The 23,619-nt window shown below is 36.8% G+C and overlaps 1 protein-coding gene across 5 annotated transcripts in view; it reads right to left on the reverse strand.

Annotated features, from left to right (window-relative positions):
• Nucleotides 1-731: 731 nt before the first annotated feature.
• The window catches only part of MYL1 (myosin light chain 1), a 38,862-nt gene continuing 15,974 nt past the window's right edge, over nucleotides 732-23,619 (reverse strand). Inside the window, exons 1-7 of one of the 5 annotated variants that reach the window (XM_044670732.1) lie at nucleotides 20,888-20,926; nucleotides 17,064-17,088; nucleotides 12,672-12,815; nucleotides 9,900-10,073; nucleotides 8,904-8,981; nucleotides 3,587-3,629; nucleotides 732-1,075 (exon numbers count right to left, since the gene is read on the reverse strand). In XM_044670732.1, the coding sequence (XP_044526667.1) occupies nucleotides 3,601-3,629; nucleotides 8,904-8,981; nucleotides 9,900-10,073; nucleotides 12,672-12,815; nucleotides 17,064-17,088; nucleotides 20,888-20,890 (453 nt within the window). In that variant the 5' untranslated portion in view covers nucleotides 20,891-20,926 and the 3' untranslated portion in view covers nucleotides 732-1,075; nucleotides 3,587-3,600. Of the gene's footprint in view, nucleotides 1,076-3,586; nucleotides 3,630-8,903; nucleotides 8,982-9,899; nucleotides 10,074-12,671; nucleotides 12,816-16,814; nucleotides 16,843-17,063; nucleotides 17,089-17,885; nucleotides 17,965-19,816; nucleotides 19,845-20,065; nucleotides 20,091-20,887; nucleotides 20,927-23,619 lie in introns of those variants that run through there. The other 4 variants (XM_044670733.1, XM_044670731.1, XM_044670730.1 and 1 more) reach the window with 4 other exon arrangements.

A 23,619-nucleotide genomic window follows, 5' to 3' on the forward strand; every position in this document is an offset into this window, starting at 1 on the left:
ATTATAATGGACCACATAGAAACTAATGATTTCATGAGGAATCAAACAACAATAAAGCAGAATCAAAGGAATGAAAAAATAGAGTAAAACACAAAATATCTTATAAAAAAAAACAGCAGACCTAGAAAAGAGACCTAGAAGAGACAATTTGAGAATTATTGGACTACCCAAAAGCCATGATTAAGAAAAAACCTTGCATATCGTATTACAAGAAATTATCAAAGATAACTGCCCAGAGATGTTTGAACAAGAAAATAAAATTGAAATTGAAAGAATTCACAGATCACCTTCCAGAAAGAAATCCTCAAATGACAGCAGCTTCTACATTAAAGAACTGAAAGGCATGGAATATGATATTCAGGGAGATGAAGGAGAAGAAATGTAACCCCATTTCTACATGATAGATCTTCAAATACTGGAAAATTCACTACCATGACCCCCTAAGTTTAGCCTAGAGAAGATATTTCCAGGTGCTTATCAATAACCTGGAGTGACCTCCATATTAAACTTCATTTTGCCACTAGGAACATGATATAGATCTCCCTTTTCTTTGTCATCCCTTTGCCCTAATTTTCTCTTTCCTTCTGGAAATTTAGATAAAAATGAATTGCCCTTCTGGAAAGGATTTGATAACAAACTTTTCCCTGTATATTTCAAAGGAAAAAAATCCTCGGTTTTGTTCTTTGCCTTCAGAATATGACAAGAATAACAAAGACAATGTCACCACCAGAGACTGACCAAAGTGATTTATTGATTGTTTCATTCTTTCAAGGGTACACATCTACCCATGGTAGATAGCATAGAAAGAGAGATAACTCAGACTTGAGACCTGTAGAAACTTTGTCCAAGTTGTTTACTTCTGCAAACATCTGCCTTGTGTAGTAGAGACATAGCTTGAGCATTCAGAAGGAAAAGAGAAAGGTACATAAAAAATTGGGGAGGCCTTCAATATAACATAGTCCAAATTTCTTTGGTTTCTCTTGTCTTGTTGGTCAACTGATCTGGAGAGTTGAGTATGAATGTTCCTAAAGTTTATGGCTTAGTTTCCAGTCAGTCTTCATAGAGATCTCTTGTTCTGTTAAGAGGGGGAAACATAGTTAGATTTATGCTGCTTCTTTTTCCTAACAAAAAAAAAAAAAAGTAAAAGTTTGGTGGGCATTCTTGAGAATAGGGGAGAAAATCTGTCTTAAATTTTTGTTTTGTTTGTTTTATATATTAAATTAAATGCTTGCTTAAATGTTTAAATAATTTATCTTAAAAATCAACAAGCATTATTAAGTGCTTACTCTGTACTAGTACTGAGGATGCTAAGCCTTAGGGATGCAGAGAAAGTAAAAAACAAAGCCTGCCCCAAAGGAACATCTATTCTAATGGAAGAGACATGTAAATAAATGGGTAATTATTCCACAAGAATAGGCTATAGCAGGAAGGTGACCTTGGGATTTTTTGTTTATAAGATTAGTTTTTCTCTGAAAGAAGTATATAATTTTAGATTGAGACTCTATCTCTTTAAAAAAAATCCTTACTTAGTAACAACTCTTAAGACAGAAGGGCAAGGACAAAGCAAATGGGGTTAAGTGACTTGCCGAGGGTCACACAGCTAGGAAGTCTGAGGTCTGATTTGAACCCAGGTCTGGTGCTCTATCCACTGTGCTTCCTAAATGCCTTTCAGTGATTCCATCTCTTACATCACAGAAATCAGTAGCTACTAGGGCATTTATAGACCTTCATGATGGTTTTGCTTTTGGTTCAGTTCTATGATTTAATTATTTACTTAGCTTAATTATGGGAAAGTCCTAGTGCTGAAACTCCTTCTACAATGCAGATCCTTAATTCCTCTGTCAGTTGTAATCTTTAATTGCCAGGGGATTCTGAGAGAGGTAAGTTACTGGCCCACTATTACATGGTTAGTAGAAGTGAGCAGATGAAGGATTTGATTCCAAGTCTTTCTGTATTTCAGACCCTCTCCACTATTCTGTGCTTCAGACTTAAAAAAATTAACTGAATTCTGATAAGTTGATCTAGGATATACTACTCTTAATATTATTAATATAACTTCTTATGGAATCTACTTAATTAACTATCAAGTAGTAATCCCCTTCCCCCCCAAACCTCCTTTTTTTCTTCTTGTTTTTAAATATCTTTAATAAAGAGCAATTCAGCTGTGTGTGGAGTTTTAATTAGTCAGCATGGTTGATTTCTTAATCGTTTATCATCTGTTTCAACAACAAGTTTTTTGGAGTCCCATGAAGGCAGCAGAAGGGAAGACCAAGCATCTCAATGAGGATAGGATAAGTTTTTAGCCATTGCATGAGACACAGGAAGTCACTTTTGAATGCCTGAGAAGGTCATGTCACTCTTCTTAGGTAGGGTATCAAAATGAAAGTCCACCAAGTCTGAAGGTGTTTTCTTCTTCATTTCTGATTCCTGTTAGTCTCCAGTTATTTTCTATTTTTACGGAATGTTATTCTTACACATGTTCTATTGAAATCCTACCTATCTTTCAGTGTTCAGTCCAAATGCCACCTTCCCCTCTATTCCAAACAGAGATGGTGTCTTTTCCTCTCTGCAGGATGAAAAACACTTTGTACCATTCACTTAATAGCCCTCATTCTCTCTTGTAGTATCATTATCTTATCTTCCCTGCTCTGACATAGCCTGTAGACCTTAAGGAAAGCAGTGCCTTGGGTGTCTTTGTAGCATAGCAAGTGCCTTGGCTGGCCTAGAAAATGCTCTTAATAAAATGCTTCTTAAATTCAATATGAAACAAAATGGTACTGGAGACTGATTAGTACTTAGAGTTTAAAAAGTTTCCAATGTTGTCCTTTATGTTCTATCCTTCATAAGTTAAGAAAAAAAGCACCATTTCTCTCCCTCCAGGAAGATAAGCTTTTCTGCACTTAGCATGTATTATTTCAGATGATAGTTTTTTGGGTTATTCTCTCTCTACCCCCAACCCCAATCCTTTAGTATTGTAAGTGGCTCAAGAGCAAGAAGAAGGCCATATATAAATATATATCAACCAGTGTTTCATATATTCCTCTAAAGACTGGAAGTATTAATTTATTGTATTTAATGAATGTTTATTGTATTCAATGAAAGTTATAGGATTTGTTTATTGTATTTAATGAATGTTTCAGGATTTGTTTCATTTTAAAGAAGTAATTGTCAAGTATTTAATCTGGTACCCCTGATAACCAATGGATTAGATACCTTATTATTGGTGAGGAGGGATAAGGCTTTGGTAAATGTGGATCCAGTCTGAGGATTCAACCAAATCATCTGATCTACTGTGGCATTGAATTCATAATTTTGTTAATGTGTTTTAACTAAAGATATTAACCAACAACAAGCTTGGCATGTCCACTTTGGTGAAAACTAAGGAATGTAAAGGAAAGAATATCTATTTTCAGAGCGACACAAATACAAAGAAACTATAGTCCAAATTATAATTATATCAAATAACTTGTATTCTTGGGTAGGGGCTCTTAATTGGAAATAATATAATTATATCTGTAAGAGATATGACCCCCAGAGAAAGAATAAAGTCAAATAAGTCATGCAGATTAAAGAGATGCTGCTGTACCTTGAGAGTTTCATTTATATGGACATGATGTGCTTGACAAAGGCTGTGGAATAATAGAAACAGAGGATTAGAATTACTAAAGTTTCATAAAAGGTTTATGGACAATCTGCTAAATCCTACTTATTTTCTGCTATGAGACCAAGAGGTTTAGTACTTGGGTATCTCTTACTATTAGGGAGAGTCGGTTTCCCAAGCTGTCCTTATTTTTATCTTAATAGGCAATTGCCAAACAGTATCCTTAGAGTACAAGCCTTAGTGAATCTTAGACATATACATGTATTTAAAACATATGTTAGGTTTTAATGCATTCACATTTCACACAGTTATTGAGCTTCAAAAATATGTATTTATAGGAAGGCTGTCAATTCAGAAATGAACAGCTGGCATCGGATAATGGGATTTGGATTTCTGTTGTATGGCTTAGCTTAGCATAAAGAATGACAAGACACCTGGAGTATACCCAAGAAAACCTGATAAGAATGTAATTTCTTTATGCTTTGCAAATCTAATCAAAAGGGCTTTAAATTGAAAAGGCAAGGAGGCTGGGGGAAGGAGAAAATTACCCCTCTATATGTACCAAGCTAGATACCATGAAGAATAGCCAGAGAATAGGAAGAAGAGCAGTTGAGGTATGGACTATTTTAAAGAAGATGAAAATCAATGGAAGGGGTTAGTAGTTGTAATGACATGGCCTTGAATGTCTATACGCAAATGCATGACATATAGACAACAGAGAAAATGAAGTGAGGGGCTGCTATTTGGCATAGTGGATAGAGTGCTGGACCTGGAGTCAGTAAGACTCATCTTCCTGAGTTCAAATCAGGAGCCAGGCACTTACTAGATGTGTGACTCTGGGCAAGTCATTGTTTCCTCATCTTTAAAATGAGCTGGAAAAAGAAATGGCAAACCATTCCAGTATCTCTGCCACAAAAACCTCAAATAGGGTCAGGAAGAGTCGGATATGACTAAAATGACTGACAAGCAACAAGATGAAGCAAATTAGAATGCAACTTTGACCTTCTGGTTATCACAAACTTGGTGGGATAAAACCCAAGACTGGAATGTGATTCTGGAGGGGTATGCCTAATTCACAAGATGTGTTAAAGGAGTTGGGAGGAAACAAGATAGCATTATATATATTAAAATGATATACTTCTATGAGGAAATAAGATTATGAACTTGGCTGCAGGTGGGCTGGTGCAGGGGTACATGGTATCAGCATTTGGGAAAAGTGGTTTTGCCATCAGAGTGTACTACAGATTATTACTTCTACAGAAAGAAGTAAATGAGGAGTTTAGGAAGAATCCTAAGCCTGGGAAAGAGACATGACCCATAGTAGGGATGCGGAACATAGATTATCCAGTTCTCAACCAGAGTTTTCAACCAGAGAAACAGGGTAGTTAATAATTTCCTGACTTGCATTAAAAGTAATTTCATCCTTTCAAAAGATAAGGGAAACAAGGAGGAATTCAATAATTCAATTCTGGGTCTGATTTTTACTAAAGAGGGAAGGATTAGTTGACTGGGTGACGGGGAGGGAACCTGGTCAGGGGAAGTGACCATTTAATGCCCAGAATTTGTATTAGAGGAGAGAAAACTAGTTAATTCTGGTATGTGTTATAGGTTTTGGGAGGACAGATTTCAAAGGGTTGAGAGGAAGGATTGGTATGATCTTATGCTTTGAAATGATACAATGGAAGTCACCCTGAGAGGGATGGAAAACACTGCAGCATGAAATTCAGAGGATGTGAAGAGAAGGATTCCACTGAAAAAACCGGGAGCTGTCCAAAGAGACTGGTGTGAATGCACAAGAAACTTGCCAACTGAATCAGATTATATACATGTAGATATACAAATGTATGGATAGATACACAGCAGATGGAGGGAGGGGCAGGTAATGATGAATGAGAGTATGAAGCAGATTTGTAAGAATGGCTCAAGAAGTGGTAAAGCTCAGGATGAGTAGAGGCCATCAAAGAAAAGCTAAGTTTCTACCCCACTCCTCAAGCTATATTTAGAAGAGAGAGCTCAAAGAAAGGATTGGATTGCTGGCTGGTGTGGATGACTGAAAAGAGAGAGACAAACAGATAGAGACTGAGACAGAGAGACAGACAGAGAGGTGGAGAGAGAGACAGATAGACAGAGACAGAGACAGAGACAGAGAGCCAGGGAGACAGAGAAAGACAGAGACAGAGACAGAAGAGACAGAAAAATAATTCTTATTTTTACTTGCTTTCTGTGGCAAGGAAAACAATCTCTGGACTAGAAAGAACAGAACATTTGGTCTAACAAATGATTTAGGAATTGATATCCAAATAAAGGGGGGATAATTAGAGGGCATTTAGCTTCCCTTGATGAATTCAAGTCATCTGGTCCCACCCAACTAGCCTCTCTTTTCATCCTTTTCCAATCTATTTTCCATGTAGTTATCAAATCAACATGCCTAATTGTTAGTGATCTGTGTCACTCCCCTGCTAGAAAAGTTCTAATGGCCCCTTCTTGTCTCTAGGATGAAATATGAACTCTTTTGCTTGACTTTTAAAGCCCTTTAAAATTTGATTCTTGTCTCTCTTCTCAGGTTTATTACCCATGATTCTCCTTCACACTTTCTATGTTTCAACAAACTAGGTTACATGTTCTCTGGACATGACATTCCATTTTCCTCTTCTGGATCTTGGCACAGGCTAAGAGATGTCCTCTTTGTATCTCTGCCTTTTTGAATCTCTTTTTCCAGATTCAACTCAAGAGCTATGAGGTCTTACATGTCAGCACTCTCCCTTGGAGAAGTTATTTTGTTTTTATTCATCTCTATATATTTCCTCAGATAGAATGTAATCTCTACCAGGCCAGGGAGTTTTACATTCTATCCTTGATTCTCTATTGGTAGGTAGTAAGTACTTATAAAGTGCTGAAGAAGTAAGCAAGTTATTCCCTTGGTTAATAATAAAAAAAAAACTAATGGGTGTGATCATTGAGCCAGTGTCAATAATATCTAAAAGATAGTAGAAAATTGTGTCAGTATTGTAGTATTGGACAAGGGCAAACGTTGTCCAGATTTTTTCAAAAAGGCAAAGTACAGCGTCTGCAGACTATAAACCAGGAATTGGAGTTTAATAATATATTCTAGAATTTGTTCAGGAATTAAGAAATGGTTTATTAATATCTAGAAAAAGAGAGCACCACAAAGAGCCAGGCTAACTTATTTCTTTAAGGACACAAGGACAAAGGACAAATGAAGCCAGGCCAAATAGATTTCCTTTTTTTTTTTTTTTTTTTAATTTTTGCCAGGGGTTCTAAACTTCTAGATCAGAAGATTGCTATAGATACAATCTTAGATTCCAGCAATTTTAAGACACAATATATTATATGCTGCTATTCTTGTGGAAAAATAAGGAAAGATGGGGGCTAGACGTTAATACAATTAGATCTGTAAATGGTTGAATGGCTTGACTCAAAGAATAGTCATTAATATTTCTTGGCAGGAAGACTAGTAAAGTAGCTCTGTCTTATTCACCATTTTTATAATGACTTGGATAAAGGCAACAGTGGGAGACTCATGCAATTTGCAAATGACACAAATCTGTGAAAGATCCTCTAACATATTGGCAAGACTAGAAAATGGTGTTGAATCTATTCAGATGAGATTAAGTCAATTTCATATGTACTAGTTTGGGGAGTATGATCAGAAAGCAGTTCATCTGAAAAAGATCTAGGCTCAATATGACTCAAAAACGGCTTATTGAAGCCAAAGAAGGTAATAAAATCAGTAATAATCCCACTAGTAAGATCAAAACTGGAGTAGTATATTTTGAACTGGATGTGATTTTTCAAGAATGACATTGATAAATGAGAGAATGTCCAGAGAAGTGCCATTAGAATGGTGAAAGATTCTTTAGTCTGAGCCAAATGAAGAATGGTTAAAGGAACTGAGGACATATCCCTGAAGAAGAAAAGAGACAGTAACTGTTTACAAGAACAGGAAAGATGACACTTGTTCTCTCTGGTCCCTGAAGGAAGATCTAGCAGCAAGGCAGGAGTTGCTGAAAGGCAAAGCTAAGTTTGATGTAAAAGGAAAAAAGGCCTTTCTGATAATTAGAACTAGCCCAAAATGGGAAAGGACACTGTTGATAGGATGCTGCATCACATGATTGCTAAGCTCCCTTCCATTTCTGAAATGAGCATTAGATTAAACTACTAGGTATCTCATTGGGATTTTTTAGTATTGCATCTCTTGTTTGAATTCTGGTTGTACATTTCTATGCCATTTGGATATAGCTGAAGCTGCTTTGATATGCCTCTAGAATAGTTAGTTAACTGGAAGATACTTGTCCCCTTTTTTTTTTTTTTTAAATAGAATTCCTTTTTATTTTTAAACCCTTGTACTTCGGTGTATTGTCTCATAGGTGGAAGAGTGGTAAGGGTGGGCAATGGGGGTCAAGTGACTTGCCCAGGGTCACACAGCTGGGAAGTGGCTGAGGCCAGATTTGAACCTAGGACCTCCTGTCTCTAGGCCTGACTCTCACTCCACTGAGCTACCCAGCTGCCCCCACTTGTCCACTTTTGTTAGTCATTGTCCTTCATACTGGAAGAGGACTAAAATGACATCAGGTCATTTGCCTTGTGCATAAATTGGATTTAAGTTAGGCAGAGTTTCACAAAGTTGTTGGCCTCATTCTCTCTTACAGTCACTGAAGTCCAATGGCAAGACAAAAGTAAAGACCACTGGTGCAAACTTACAAATAATATTCTCTTTTGGTGTCTATTCGTGATTGTATAATATCTTACCGGGTAATTGCATAATCCCAACCCCATATTTTTATAGTCAATTCTCAAATGGTTTTGGAGTATCATGAATTTGGAGATTCTATCCAACCAGGAAGAATGAAACCCATTGGAATTAATTCCAGCCCAAACAATGTGACTCTTGCCCATGTTCTCCCCTTGTATTTGATAGAGGGACTCCACTCAATGTGTTTTCTCTTGACATTTTCATGGCTCTCAAAATTAATTAACTATGCAAATTATTTTTATATAGTAAATTACAAATCAAGTACATGGAAGGAAAAAGTTCAGGGAAATAAAGCATTTTCTATTCTGAGGACTTGGTGAGATGCAGCATGAAGTAAGATAATACAGATACTTTAAATCTCTGGCTCACTTGCCTCATCTATAAAATGGGGATAATAATAGCTCCGGCCTTCCAGGGTTGTTGTGAGGATCAAATCATATATTTATAAGATGTTTTGCAAACTTTAAAATGCCATAGCTATTACTATTATCATTAACATGCCAACAAAGAAAGCATTCCAGAACCTACCTTCATAGTTAATGCAGCCATTGGAGTCTTCTTGACCTGCCATCAGGGCTTCTACCTCCTCTTCCTTCATCTTTTCACCTGGAAAAGGAAAAAAAAATGATATTCTAACTTGCTTTCTATGTATTCCAATTTGCTTTTCTAATTTCATTCAAGATGCTATTTTAAAAAAATGTTTACCTTCTGTCTTAGAAGAGATACCAAACATCAGTTCAAAGGCAGAATTGTGGTAAGGGTGCTTGGGGTTAAGTGACTTGCCCAGGGTCCCGTAGCTAGGAAGTGTTTGAGGTCAAATTTGAAACCAGGTCTTCCGACTCCAGGCCTGGCTCCTTATCCATTGAGACACTTTAGCTGCCCCAACTAATACTAACTTAAGAAGTAGTGTGAATGGTCTAGTGGCTAAAAGGATGATTTTGGATTTAGGAAGACCTATGTTCAAGGTCTATCTCTGACATGATCTGGTTATGTAACTGTGGGTAAGTCTTTTAACCCCTCACAGGGTTGCAGATAATTCTCTAAATTCCAGAGGACTATCTAATGTAGATCAGTGGAAGGATTTTCTGCCTGGGGATTTCCTTGATACTGATGAAAGTGTTTATCTAGAGAAAGCCTCCAGGTACTTCCCCTTCTCCATTTTAATTTTTAGGGACAAGGAAACATAAATATTTTTGAATATTTGAATTATTTGAATAAACACCACAATGTATTTATGTTCCTACAATTTGAGATGACTATGTTCTTGTGATTTAAGCCTTTATTCATTATAGGATGTTCTCTCAGGTGTAGATTCTTTTAACTAAGTTCTGACATCCTAAAAGCAAATATTGCTATTAACTGGTCAAAGTACTCAACAAATGACTTCTCCCACTATTGTTATTCATCAAGTGTACTTTGGTACATTTCCCTTTCCTGCACTGATCAGGTTTCCCTTAACCATTATCCCCCTTTCTTCTTCTCGGACAGCCTTTCTGCTGGCCTCAGGAAATCAGTTGTACTTACCCAATGTAGCTAGCACATGACGAAGTTCAGCGCCCATGACTGTTCCATTGCCCTCTTTGTCAAAGACACGCAGCCCCTCAACAAAGTCTTCATAACTTCCCTGGTCCTTATTGTTGGAAATAGCCTGCATCATGGGCAAGAACTGCTCAAACTCGATTTTCTTGGCATTCATCTCTGAAAGAAATATTACCATTTTGAGATTTATGGACCCTCCAGAGCCTATCAATTCTTTAGCCTAACATGGGTTTCAGAGTTCTGGATGCACAATATGACCCTATTCTATTATGCTATCTATAATAGCAATATAATAGCAGTTCAGGTTTGTTGATAAGGGACCTGAAAAAACTCCAAACAATCTTGATTTCATCTACATTTAAGATGATGAAACTTTTAAAGAGAAGGAGAGTTTCTGAAAGGTAATTTCTTTTTTAGGTGGGGAAGCAATATAAAAGTCCTCTGAGATACTACAGACATATAATACTTCAAAAACAAGATTGGAACAGACTTAATTTATAATGGAATTTTTTAATGATGTCATCTGGTAAGTTCCTATTGTGTGACAGTTTGCTGTACTAAGTACTTTCTTTTTAAAAGATATTTAGGGAAAAAAGTATGGGGATGGCACAGTTAGGTGGCTCAGTGGATTGAGAGTTAGGCCTAGAGATGGGTCTTGGGTTCAAATTTGACCTCATTCACTTCCTTAGCTATGTGACCCTGAGCAAGTCACTTATTGCTCATCTACCTTGGAAGCAACATACATTCCAACATTGATTCTAAGATGGAAGATGAATTTTTTTTTTTTAAATAAAGGAAGGCACTAGAAGGCTGAGAAGAAGTGGGAGAAGAATGGTGGATATGAATTTAAATAAATCCTGGTTATACTACTTATGACATTTAGGCAAAATCACTACCTCTCTGGTCATCTATAAAATGAAAGAGTAGGACTAGATGGCTTCTAAGGTTCTTTCTAGCTCTAAATCTCTGAGCCTTAAAGTATAATATAAGTAAGTCTGGACTTAATTCTTGAAGTCTGAAGTTCTCTAGATGAGGGAACTTTCTTTGGCATATTTTAACAATGTATGATCCCCACCAGACTTCTAGTACCACACCGGATGATGACAAAATATTAAAATGTTATAGTCATTTATAGACAGTGGAAGGAAATTATCTCTATGCATATTTTCCCTCCTCCAGTGTGCTCTCATAGGATGGAAATTAAATTGGAGAGCAAAGATTAAAACAGATTGAGTCTTGAATGCTAAAGAAATGAGCTACATTAATCTAATCTTTCCATGGTCAAAGATGGATGTTTAATTAGAAAAAGGCATTTTAAAAATAAAATTTGACTCATGGCTTTCTTATCTTATCTCATGCTCTTTTAGCATGATTAAATTGATAAAATTCAACCTGGGAAGGGTTGGGGGATAAGAAGAGGGAAAAAGTCTGAATATAATTCTAATGGTGATTTAGATTGCATTTATAATAACAGTTAGCATTTACATAATACTTAAAGGTTTGTAAATGCATTATACACGTTATTGTGCTTTATCCTCACAACAATCCTAGTAAGTAGGTGCTATTATTATCCTCATTTTACAGATAAGGGCTTGCTCAGGGAAACAATATAAAGGAGTATCTGAAGCAAAATTTGAACCCAGGTCCAGCACTCTAACTAATAATTTGCTGTCTAGCTACTTCTAGTTGGTCACTTTCTTTTCTTTGTAATTTACTTTTGTTGTTTGAATCTCAATTTCCATTCTCCATTCCCAACTCTTTCTTTTAATTGATATTTTCTTATGGATTGTCCTAAATCACCTATCCTCCTAAACTGCTAAATGGCTACTTGGGGTCAATGGCTAAATATTGATTTTGAGTGACTGATTTCTCAATAAATGGGTCTGAATTTTACAAAACACATTTCTCACTGATTTCTTCAATGATTCACTTGTAAAGTTACAAACTGAATTCTGAATTACAATATAGAATTCTGTAACTGAATTCTGATTTCAAAGTCCATTGGGATCTTTCACAAATGGTTTTGTTATGAAGTCTGATCTCTTTTACTCTTCATTATCCTCGTGGATACTTTGGAGATTGCTGAATAATGCTAAGAATGCTAATTGAAATTAAAAAATTAAATTTAAATTAAATTTAAAAAATTCAAAAAATCTTTGCATTAATCACCCAAACCACCATGTTTTCAACTGCTGTATTTTCCAAGAATGAGGCAATGTGGTGTGGGGAAGAAAGAGCTGGCCTTTAAGTTAGAATGAACTGACTTCAAGTCCTGCTTCAGATCCATACTACTTATATGACCATGTGGGTAGCTAGGTGAATGGAGAGCCAGATATAGAGAAATGAGGTTCTGGGTTTAGATCTGGCCTCAGACACTTTTTAGTGGTATAACCCTCAGCAAGTCACTTAAACCTGACTGCCTAGCCCTGATCACTCTTCTGCCTTGGAACACAGTACTAATTCTAAGATGGAAGGTAAGGGTTAAAAAAAAGAGTAACAACCTCTTGGTGTCTTAGGCCACTAAGATGATTATAAAAGTTGTTAATCTGTGTTGTGGCTAGGATTTATCATATGAATAATTCCCTACTTTGATCAAATCATAGGTCTACCAACAATCCACATCACTTATGACCACCTTAATATATTGATGGGGAAATGATAGGGCAAGGAAGTCACTTATTCATCAGCATCTGGAAGCTGACCTTGCCTGAATAGACAGGTTCTCAGCTTTTCAGAGACATTTCTTTCATTACTTACCTTCATTGCTGGGGTTTCCCAGAACCTTCTTGACCTCTGCATTGGTTGGGTTGGTACCCAGAGCACGAAGCACATCACCAACTTGGCTTAGTGTGATCTTGCTTTCGCCAGTCCTGTCAAAAAGGAGGAAAGCCTCCTTGAAGTCTGTAGGAAGAGAGAAGGCAGGTTATTCAGGTATTCTTTCCTACCACAGATCTATCAGTTAACACAGACCTATATATGTTTCTGGTTAAGGTCACTCTCTAGACTGACAGTTTTAATCTTTTAAAAAAAATTCTAGTCATCTTTTTCTTAGATATATTTTTCTCCAAGTAACAAATGTCATCATCATCCTCATTATATTCCCACTTGCCTCTGAAGATTACTGCTTTTTCAACCTCTCTTCATAAAATTCCCTTTATCCATTTCAGCAATAGGCAATTCATGCCACATTTACTCCTTTTTTCTTCATTTAATCTATCTCTGCTACTTTAATGAATAGTTATGAATCATTTCCCTTAAAGAACAATAGACTGCTATTCTGGTTCCATCCACCGTTTACAAGTTGTGAGACTAAAGATAAATCATTTCATTGAGCGTCATTTTCTAAACCTGTAAAATGGGTATAATAATATTTTAATTGCCAATCTTACAAAATCATTGTAAGGCAAATGCTTTTGTTAACTGGAAAGTGCTAAAAGTGCGGTATGACTATGATCTATTATTACAGGGGACCTTAGGAATCCTGGGTCTTATTTCATAGTTAAGGTTTTATTTTTTTTATTAAGTGGTTTGATCAATTTTAGTTATGGAAAATTCAAGCAAAAATTTTCATGACAAACCTATAAGAATTAAGGTAACTCCTTTCTTGAGGTCCAGGACTCCTACTTCCTTCCACTGATTAACATCCTGTAGGATAATCATTTTCCTGAAGGCAAATGGTAAGCTCAGAGGTCTATAAATTCACATGTCAAAGTAACCAATCTGAACTAATTTATGTTGTCAGAGTCAAATGCAATGCTCTTTAGATTATTTTTTGGTAAGTTTTTTCTGCATTGTATCCTTTAATCATATGGAAAATGCCCACTATATTCCAATATCAGATGTACATCTAAACTATATTATGACATGATATTTACACAGTACCTACTATGTGCCAAGCCCTGTGCTAAATGCTTTACTTATGTTATCTCTTTTGATCCTTGCAATAACCCTTAGCGATAGATGCTATTAGTATCCCATTTTATATCTGAAGAAATTGAGGCAAACAGAAATCAAATTACTTGCCCAGGGTCACATAGCAGGTAAGCATAGACAGCATTTTGAACTCAGGTCCTTTTTACTATAATGATGATGATGATAATAATAATAATGATAGCTAATATTTATATAGAATTTATTATGTGCCAGCACTGTACTAAGCACTTTATAAATATCAATAATTGGATCCTTAGAGCAACCCTGGAGGGTAGGTACTATTATTATCCCCATTTTACAGATGAAGAAACCGAGGCAGAGGTTAAGTGACTTGCTCAGGATCACATAGTAAGTGTCTAAGGCTGGATTTGAACTCAAGTTTTCCTGACTCCAGGCTCTGTGCATTATGGTGCCCCCTGGTTGTGTTTCCACTTGGCATTATCACTTGACTTCATGTGCAGCTCTATTCAAACTTTTAACTTTTAACCACTAATCTCTTGAGAGAGATAGCTTGAAAAGGGGCATTGAATAGGCAAAGAAATGAGTAGCAAAGAAAAAAAGCCAGAGCTATAATTATGCCAAGAGGGAACTGGAACAAGAAGTCATAGAAGGCACAAATCATGAACCCAGCTGTGCCTTTTTTGGGAGGTAGAAGAAAAAGACAGGAAATCTTTTCTGGCACATGTTCATGTCACCATCCAAAACATCATACATTTCTGAAGGGTATAAGTACCATCCTTTAGCCTGAGTGCTTTAGAAAACTCCATGGTCCCTCTACTTATTCTCTAAACCAAGCTAAAAGTCTCTGGTAGGCCATTAATTTAGGATCATTCACTCGTCAATGATGAAAAGTTTTTACTTCTTTTATATGAATCTACAATTTTAAAGTAGACTGCATGACATTTACAATAATGACTCTACATTTCCATGACCAATGCTAAGAAAACACACTGCAAGTGCTGCCGTGGATAGATGATCCACAAGTTATGAGTCATCATGTTCTCTTTCATCTTCCTTCTTTAATGGACATGTGAAATTGGAGTCTTCTGCTACTGGCTTCAGTCCTCCATATACAGTCTGTTTAGGAGGTTTTGCTATCACCTTAGTCAAACTGCTGATGTAGGAAGAGAATTTTATGGGCTGTAATAGAATAGCTTCCAATCTAATCCTCTCTACTTTAAATGGTGAGACCAGAAACTCTCTCTTATCAGTTTCCTTCTTGGATAAGATAACTCATTTTAATTGGAAATCATCTTAAGTGATTCTAGTCTCTCTAAGAATCTAAGAGCTCTTCAGAAGAACCAGAAAGTCTTCAAATACTGTAAATCTTGCACATTTCCTACTTATATTTTTTAAAGGCTTCAGTGCTCAATCTTGGCATATTTAAAAACTAAGGGAAATCTGTAGTTTTCTTAAGTTTGTATTTCCTGACATGGGGGATGGGGTGGGTGGGAGGAGGAATGACCCCTTAAATAAAGTCTTTTTTTATTTCTAATTTTAAAACAAGTTTAATAGGTAGAGAGAGTTGACTTAATGTATATGAAGTCAGTTGTTCTGTCTCCTAAACGGGTTTTAATTGCTCCTTTGCTTAGTCTTACAAATGGTATATAAGTTATAACAAGATTGCAAGTTAGACTCTGTCGAGGGCCATAGATGACTATACTAAGACCATGTTATGTCCTCAGTTGAAGTGTCTTAAGAAAATAAAATGAGATTTTCACTGAGGGTGAAAAATAAAAGGAAGCGGAATTTTCCAAAGGCTTTTTTTTTTTAAAGCATCTGATATTTTTTTCTACCATATTGTTCTAAAATTTGACTTGGCTTGTATATCAGACTATTTGATATCAGACTCTTCTTCATGAGGCCATCACCTATGACCATGTAGTAAATGCCCTTGTGAATTTTCCAGGGATTTTCCTTCCTCTGTCTGAATTGTCAAAAACATCAATGTTTTTCAGACCCATATTTAAGGCTTTTTTTTAATGAAAAAGCTATTAGGTTAAAAAATTAAGCAGTATGATTAGTCATTCTAACTAACACAAAGAGTAGGACATCACAAATCTTACAAGTGTATCCCTTTCAGTTCATTAGCTCCCTTTGATAAAATACCATTATCATAGTTCCTTGAACATACTAAGAAAAGATACCAAACTGTCAAGGAATGTTATCTTCTTTTACCCAGTTAGTATTCCCATTGGACAAAATTCTTTAGAGAAAAGAATAAGACAAATTTCTAGAGAAAAGCAAGAAATGGACTTGTCGAACCAAAAATAGAACCCTTATTCTCTCTGTTCTGAAACAATCAAGCATTGTGCGTCTGGGACACAATGACTACTTTCTTAATGTTCTTTAAAGTGAAGCTTGGAATGTTCTAGCTATTCTTTTTTTTAAATGAAGGACAGGGCCAAAGTAATTAATTTAACATCAAGCATGGTATTTTAGAAAGTATGTTGACTTTCCACATAAACAAAAACAGCTTGACTCCTTTTCTTTCAAAACCCAGACATGGAGGTGATTATTACAAGATGAAAAGGAGAGTGATGATAAAAAGCTTGTTCTATTTCTTTGAGAAATTTAGGCAGCCAAATCGAATAAATTAGATCTCCTAAAAATTTCTTTGGGATCTTAAATGATCAAATTACATGAGTGGCCAAATAATTTTGGTTGAGTAGATACTCTGGGCAAATGGCTTTAATTTATAAAAACAAATCAATATATGAGGTATCACTACTAGTTGAAACCATTTCCCTTTTGTCTGCTTCCAGACCTTTGGCTGTAGCTCACAAGAGTAAGACTCACTCTTGTTAAATGTTTATATTTAGAGAAGACTTCAGCTCAGTCTACCTATTATGGTAGGCAGGCCTAAAGGAGATAATTAGGAAGAGATTAGCTCTTCCTGAGAGTCAGTTTTTCCACATGCCTTTTTGAGGAGGGCACCCATAGTAACAACAATCTGATTTAACTTACCATCCTGTTGCTCTTTAGAAAACTCGATCTGTTAGAAAGACATCAATCACAAAGAACTGTTTAACCAAACAGATTCCTGATGTTTCTGTGTATCTAGCTGATTCCATGAGTCTGTCATTAGAGGAGGCTCCCAAAGGAGCCCACTCTGAAAGGGCCAGCATGAAGCAAAATGCTTTGAAGGTTAGTGAGGTCAGGCTGGGGAGCTGAGACCACCCAGGTTTAGGGAAACTGAGGTTTTGTTGCACTTACCAGCAATCTGGTCAGCACTGAAGGACTGCAGTGAAGAAGAGAGGAAGAAGAAAAAAGATACAGCTAATAATTGTTGAAAAATGCATTGACAGAATCAAGAGTGTTCTCCTATTTAAAATGTTCTAATATAGAGGCCTTGAATGCCCTCTGCATTGAGGTAGGTGGTTATGGCCTGAGAAATACTGCCTTGGGGCTAGGAGGAAGTCTTTAAATCTAGGAATTTTAAGACTATATGAAATAGACAACTGAGGAAAAATAGTGCCTGGAACTCAAATAGTGAATCAATGCTTAATCAAATGCTGAAATAAATGTCTCCTAGACTAACAAAATGTTTAATAGCTCATTTAAGGTTTTGCCCTAGACATACAACACTAAGATGTTTTGAAGCACTATTTCCGCTTAGCCAGGACATTGTCTATTAAGACAAGGCAATAAACCCAATGCATTAAATGCACTTAACCAAATAGTAAGTATAAGCATCCCAGGATCAAAGTTTAGGATAGATAGTTTTCTAGTGAGAGCTGTTCTCTTTTCACTTCAGATACAGCGATCATCATTCTGTCTGGCAAATGCAATTCCATTAATTATTTGTCCTGTGGCAATTGGACTAACTCAAGAAAATCTGGTGGGATGAAACAGTTCAGGACAATTTAAAATGCCCCCTTTCCCACAGCCAAAGTCTCAAGAGCCCAACAGAAATCTGAAGACTCGCTTCCCTCTCCTCCCCAACCTAACTACAACTTCCTCTCCTGACTGTCTTCCTTCCATTTCCCATCAGCAGACCAGCAAGGGACTGCTAAATCATTTCTTGGTCAGACCCACCATGATGGAGATGTTGAGAAGCTGGCGAAGTGAGCTGAAGGTGGCTCCTGTCCCTGTGTGGAGTCCTCCCTCTCCCAAGGCTTCTTATTTATGGGGAAGCTGTGATCTCACAGCCAGGATCAGGTATCAGAAGAAAGTGGCCACTCCCCTTGGAGAGTTCTTTAGCTTTCTTAGGGCAAACGGAAAGAAGGATCTGTTTCTTACTGGGTCTATCCTGAGGGCTATTTTAGGAGATCAGACAGAGCTTGGGAGTGGTCAGCTATAGTGTGGCTGAAGCTTGTCAGCACTTGAGTCTTTTATCATCAAGGGGACTATCTCTCATTGAATATCACGGGGAGCTTCTCTTTAGGGACAATTGGGCCAGTTTAGTGGTGGGCAAATTAAAATGTTGCTTCTGGGCCAGGTTCTTTCTGCTGGAGGATTTAGGGTCAGGGCAAGTTTCTGGTCAGCATATTTGGTTATTACTGGGTAGGGGGTGGGGTGGGTATTTCAGTTGCAACTACCTGGATCAGCCTGGTTTTGGGTTTCAAGAACAGCTGTTATAAAGAGATTAACCCCTGAAATTCTGAAGTTGATGGTTGTGCCCAACTGTAGAGGCTTCCTTTAAAACTGATGAGAACTTTCTGTACATTTTGAAGGGTCTGGCTGAGTGCCATCTATAGTAGCTCAGGTTAGCTGCAGGATAGTATTGTTCAGTACTTGGAGTTAAGACCTGGGTTCAAGGGACACCTCTGACATATACTTAGCTGTAGGACATTAGACTGCAATAATTTAATCTCTGCATTCCAGGTAACTCAGACTGTAAACTATAAATCGATTGCTGGTCTACATTGGTGGAGAGAGTTTCTACCTCTTTTGTATTCTATGCAATGCACCAAAAGGCACCAATTAGGCATTTGGGACACAAAGACAAAATTGAAATAACCCTATATATATATATATATATNTGAAAAAGCTATTAGGTTAAAAAATTAAGCAGTATGATTAGTCATTCTAACTAACACAAAGAGTAGGACATCACAAATCTTACAAGTGTATCCCTTTCAGTTCATTAGCTCCCTTTGATAAAATACCATTATCATAGTTCCTTGAACATACTAAGAAAAGATACCAAACTGTCAAGGAATGTTATCTTCTTTTACCCAGTTAGTATTCCCATTGGACAAAATTCTTTAGAGAAAAGAATAAGACAAATTTCTAGAGAAAAGCAAGAAATGGACTTGTCGAACCAAAAATAGAACCCTTATTCTCTCTGTTCTGAAACAATCAAGCATTGTGCGTCTGGGACACAATGACTACTTTCTTAATGTTCTTTAAAGTGAAGCTTGGAATGTTCTAGCTATTCTTTTTTTTAAATGAAGGACAGGGCCAAAGTAATTAATTTAACATCAAGCATGGTATTTTAGAAAGTATGTTGACTTTCCACATAAACAAAAACAGCTTGACTCCTTTTCTTTCAAAACCCAGACATGGAGGTGATTATTACAAGATGAAAAGGAGAGTGATGATAAAAAGCTTGTTCTATTTCTTTGAGAAATTTAGGCAGCCAAATCGAATAAATTAGATCTCCTAAAAATTTCTTTGGGATCTTAAATGATCAAATTACATGAGTGGCCAAATAATTTTGGTTGAGTAGATACTCTGGGCAAATGGCTTTAATTTATAAAAACAAATCAATATATGAGGTATCACTACTAGTTGAAACCATTTCCCTTTTGTCTGCTTCCAGACCTTTGGCTGTAGCTCACAAGAGTAAGACTCACTCTTGTTAAATGTTTATATTTAGAGAAGACTTCAGCTCAGTCTACCTATTATGGTAGGCAGGCCTAAAGGAGATAATTAGGAAGAGATTAGCTCTTCCTGAGAGTCAGTTTTTCCACATGCCTTTTTGAGGAGGGCACCCATAGTAACAACAATCTGATTTAACTTACCATCCTGTTGCTCTTTAGAAAACTCGATCTGTTAGAAAGACATCAATCACAAAGAACTGTTTAACCAAACAGATTCCTGATGTTTCTGTGTATCTAGCTGATTCCATGAGTCTGTCATTAGAGGAGGCTCCCAAAGGAGCCCACTCTGAAAGGGCCAGCATGAAGCAAAATGCTTTGAAGGTTAGTGAGGTCAGGCTGGGGAGCTGAGACCACCCAGGTTTAGGGAAACTGAGGTTTTGTTGCACTTACCAGCAATCTGGTCAGCACTGAAGGACTGCAGTGAAGAAGAGAGGAAGAAGAAAAAAGATACAGCTAATAATTGTTGAAAAATGCATTGACAGAATCAAGAGTGTTCTCCTATTTAAAATGTTCTAATATAGAGGCCTTGAATGCCCTCTGCATTGAGGTAGGTGGTTATGGCCTGAGAAATACTGCCTTGGGGCTAGGAGGAAGTCTTTAAATCTAGGAATTTTAAGACTATATGAAATAGACAACTGAGGAAAAATAGTGCCTGGAACTCAAATAGTGAATCAATGCTTAATCAAATGCTGAAATAAATGTCTCCTAGACTAACAAAATGTTTAATAGCTCATTTAAGGTTTTGCCCTAGACATACAACACTAAGATGTTTTGAAGCACTATTTCCGCTTAGCCAGGACATTGTCTATTAAGACAAGGCAATAAACCCAATGCATTAAATGCACTTAACCAAATAGTAAGTATAAGCATCCCAGGATCAAAGTTTAGGATAGATAGTTTTCTAGTGAGAGCTGTTCTCTTTTCACTTCAGATACAGCGATCATCATTCTGTCTGGCAAATGCAATTCCATTAATTATTTGTCCTGTGGCAATTGGACTAACTCAAGAAAATCTGGTGGGATGAAACAGTTCAGGACAATTTAAAATGCCCCCTTTCCCACAGCCAAAGTCTCAAGAGCCCAACAGAAATCTGAAGACTCGCTTCCCTCTCCTCCCCAACCTAACTACAACTTCCTCTCCTGACTGTCTTCCTTCCATTTCCCATCAGCAGACCAGCAAGGGACTGCTAAATCATTTCTTGGTCAGACCCACCATGATGGAGATGTTGAGAAGCTGGCGAAGTGAGCTGAAGGTGGCTCCTGTCCCTGTGTGGAGTCCTCCCTCTCCCAAGGCTTCTTATTTATGGGGAAGCTGTGATCTCACAGCCAGGATCAGGTATCAGAAGAAAGTGGCCACTCCCCTTGGAGAGTTCTTTAGCTTTCTTAGGGCAAACGGAAAGAAGGATCTGTTTCTTACTGGGTCTATCCTGAGGGCTATTTTAGGAGATCAGACAGAGCTTGGGAGTGGTCAGCTATAGTGTGGCTGAAGCTTGTCAGCACTTGAGTCTTTTATCATCAAGGGGACTATCTCTCATTGAATATCACGGGGAGCTTCTCTTTAGGGACAATTGGGCCAGTTTAGTGGTGGGCAAATTAAAATGTTGCTTCTGGGCCAGGTTCTTTCTGCTGGAGGATTTAGGGTCAGGGCAAGTTTCTGGTCAGCATATTTGGTTATTACTGGGTAGGGGGTGGGGTGGGTATTTCAGTTGCAACTACCTGGATCAGCCTGGTTTTGGGTTTCAAGAACAGCTGTTATAAAGAGATTAACCCCTGAAATTCTGAAGTTGATGGTTGTGCCCAACTGTAGAGGCTTCCTTTAAAACTGATGAGAACTTTCTGTACATTTTGAAGGGTCTGGCTGAGTGCCATCTATAGTAGCTCAGGTTAGCTGCAGGATAGTATTGTTCAGTACTTGGAGTTAAGACCTGGGTTCAAGGGACACCTCTGACATATACTTAGCTGTAGGACATTAGACTGCAATAATTTAATCTCTGCATTCCAGGTAACTCAGACTGTAAACTATAAATCGATTGCTGGTCTACATTGGTGGAGAGAGTTTCTACCTCTTTTGTATTCTATGCAATGCACCAAAAGGCACCAATTAGGCATTTGGGACACAAAGACAAAATTGAAATAACCCTATATATATATATATATATATATATATATATATATATAAAAGCTGCCCAACATAGAAACCATTTTATTCTCTATTTTTTCATGCATTTTTCACTCCAAAAGCTCTGGTTTCTATTTCTAAATCTGGTAGAGATGCCCTTCTTTCTACAGCATCATTAATCTTATACCAGCTTTTTAAACCTTTTCTTCTTCCTTTTTAAAAAGGTAGAACCATCATTGCGCTTTTGTAGATTTCCATCTCCATTCTGTATGTATGTAAGATCTCCAAATATTTATATTTAGCAGTACTTTAAACCTTTATAATATTGACTCTTCCTTCTCCTATTTGGCCTTTAATAATTGTCCAGTGTTTCAGCTGTCCAGAAGGTCTGCCAAGCTTTCTTCGGCTATAGAAAATGGAGGATATTTTTGGACATTGCCTTATAGGGAGGGCCTGACATTAAAAGAGCTTGAAGCAACCAAAGAGCTGTGGCAGCCATGTTGGCCTTTATAAGATTTACAGATTTAGGATTGACTGATAAGCATTTAATTGGAAGCTGAGAGCAAGAGAAAGTCAAACCAGGGACTTATTTATTGGTCAGTGTCTTCTGTTTACTACTGTCCCTCAGAGTAGCAGCAACTCCAGGGATGATTCTAGAGAGATATCAGCTGTAAGAAATCCCCCGAAGTTTGAATGAAGTACTTATCTATTTTCTACAAGCTGTGATAAAATTAGATAGTCATTAGCTAATTAATCTGTGTCATCAACATGACAAGGTTGAACTAAAAGTAGATGCTTGAATATTGTTCAAGTCAATCACTCTTTCACAGGGAACCCACAAAATAGGAGCCTTCAGACTATAAGAGATGTTATTTGCAACTCTCCAAGGAGAAAAGTGTATAATTTCTAAGAATTTTGGCAGGGAGAGAGCAAGGCATTAAATTTAAGCCACTGACTAGATTGTAGGAGTTCTTAACTTTTTTAGTGTCACTATCTCCTTCTCAAAAAAGTGTTTTAAAATAAAAACCCTTACCTTCTATCTTAGTATCATTTCTAAGACAGAAGAGCAGCAAGAGCTAAGCAATCAGGGTTATGAGACTTGCCCAAGGTCACACAATTAGGAAAGGTCTGAAGTCAGATTTGAACGCAGATCCTCCTGACTCCAGGTCTGGTGCTCTATCCACTATGTGACCTATCTATTCCAGAGTAATGTTTTTAAATGCATAATATAAATACAGAAGGTTACGAAGGAAATTATTGACATTGAAATATAATTATAAATATGTATATATTTTAAAGGCCAAATTTATGTATCCCAGATTAAGAACTCCTATACTAGAAGTATTTATTTTCTTATAATAATAGATAAAGAATATGTTTTGAGAATTTGAGTTCTCTGGTGAGGACATTATAGACATCTTTATAAATATATATTGCCTACAGTAGATGAAATTTCAAAGGATCATTGGAAAAATGGAGGTCAAATGTAAATTTGGAGAGGCACCTAGGAAGTCAGATGGGAAGATAAAGAAAGTTGTTTATTTAATTTTGCAAATGGGCAAGAATTGATAATATTAGAAAAGAGTATGAGAATATGTCTAGAAGAGCCTTCCTTTTTTTGTTGCAGCTATGAGCAACAAATAATTCAGGAAATGGGATTGATTTTAGTTTAGGATACTTGGTCATTAACTGGGTGAACAGAAGCAACAATGTTTAAAGGTTCCTTAATTAAAAAGTTGATTTCTAAAGCATGAAAAATTAATAAAAAAGTTTCTTTCCTATGAAATTGAGTTTCATTTTTATTGACATGCATATAAAATGTATAG

The sequence above is a fragment of the Gracilinanus agilis genome, chromosome 3, assembly GCF_016433145.1.
Source record: "Gracilinanus agilis isolate LMUSP501 chromosome 3, AgileGrace, whole genome shotgun sequence".
Classification (NCBI taxonomy): Eukaryota; Metazoa; Chordata; class Mammalia; order Didelphimorphia; family Didelphidae; genus Gracilinanus; species Gracilinanus agilis.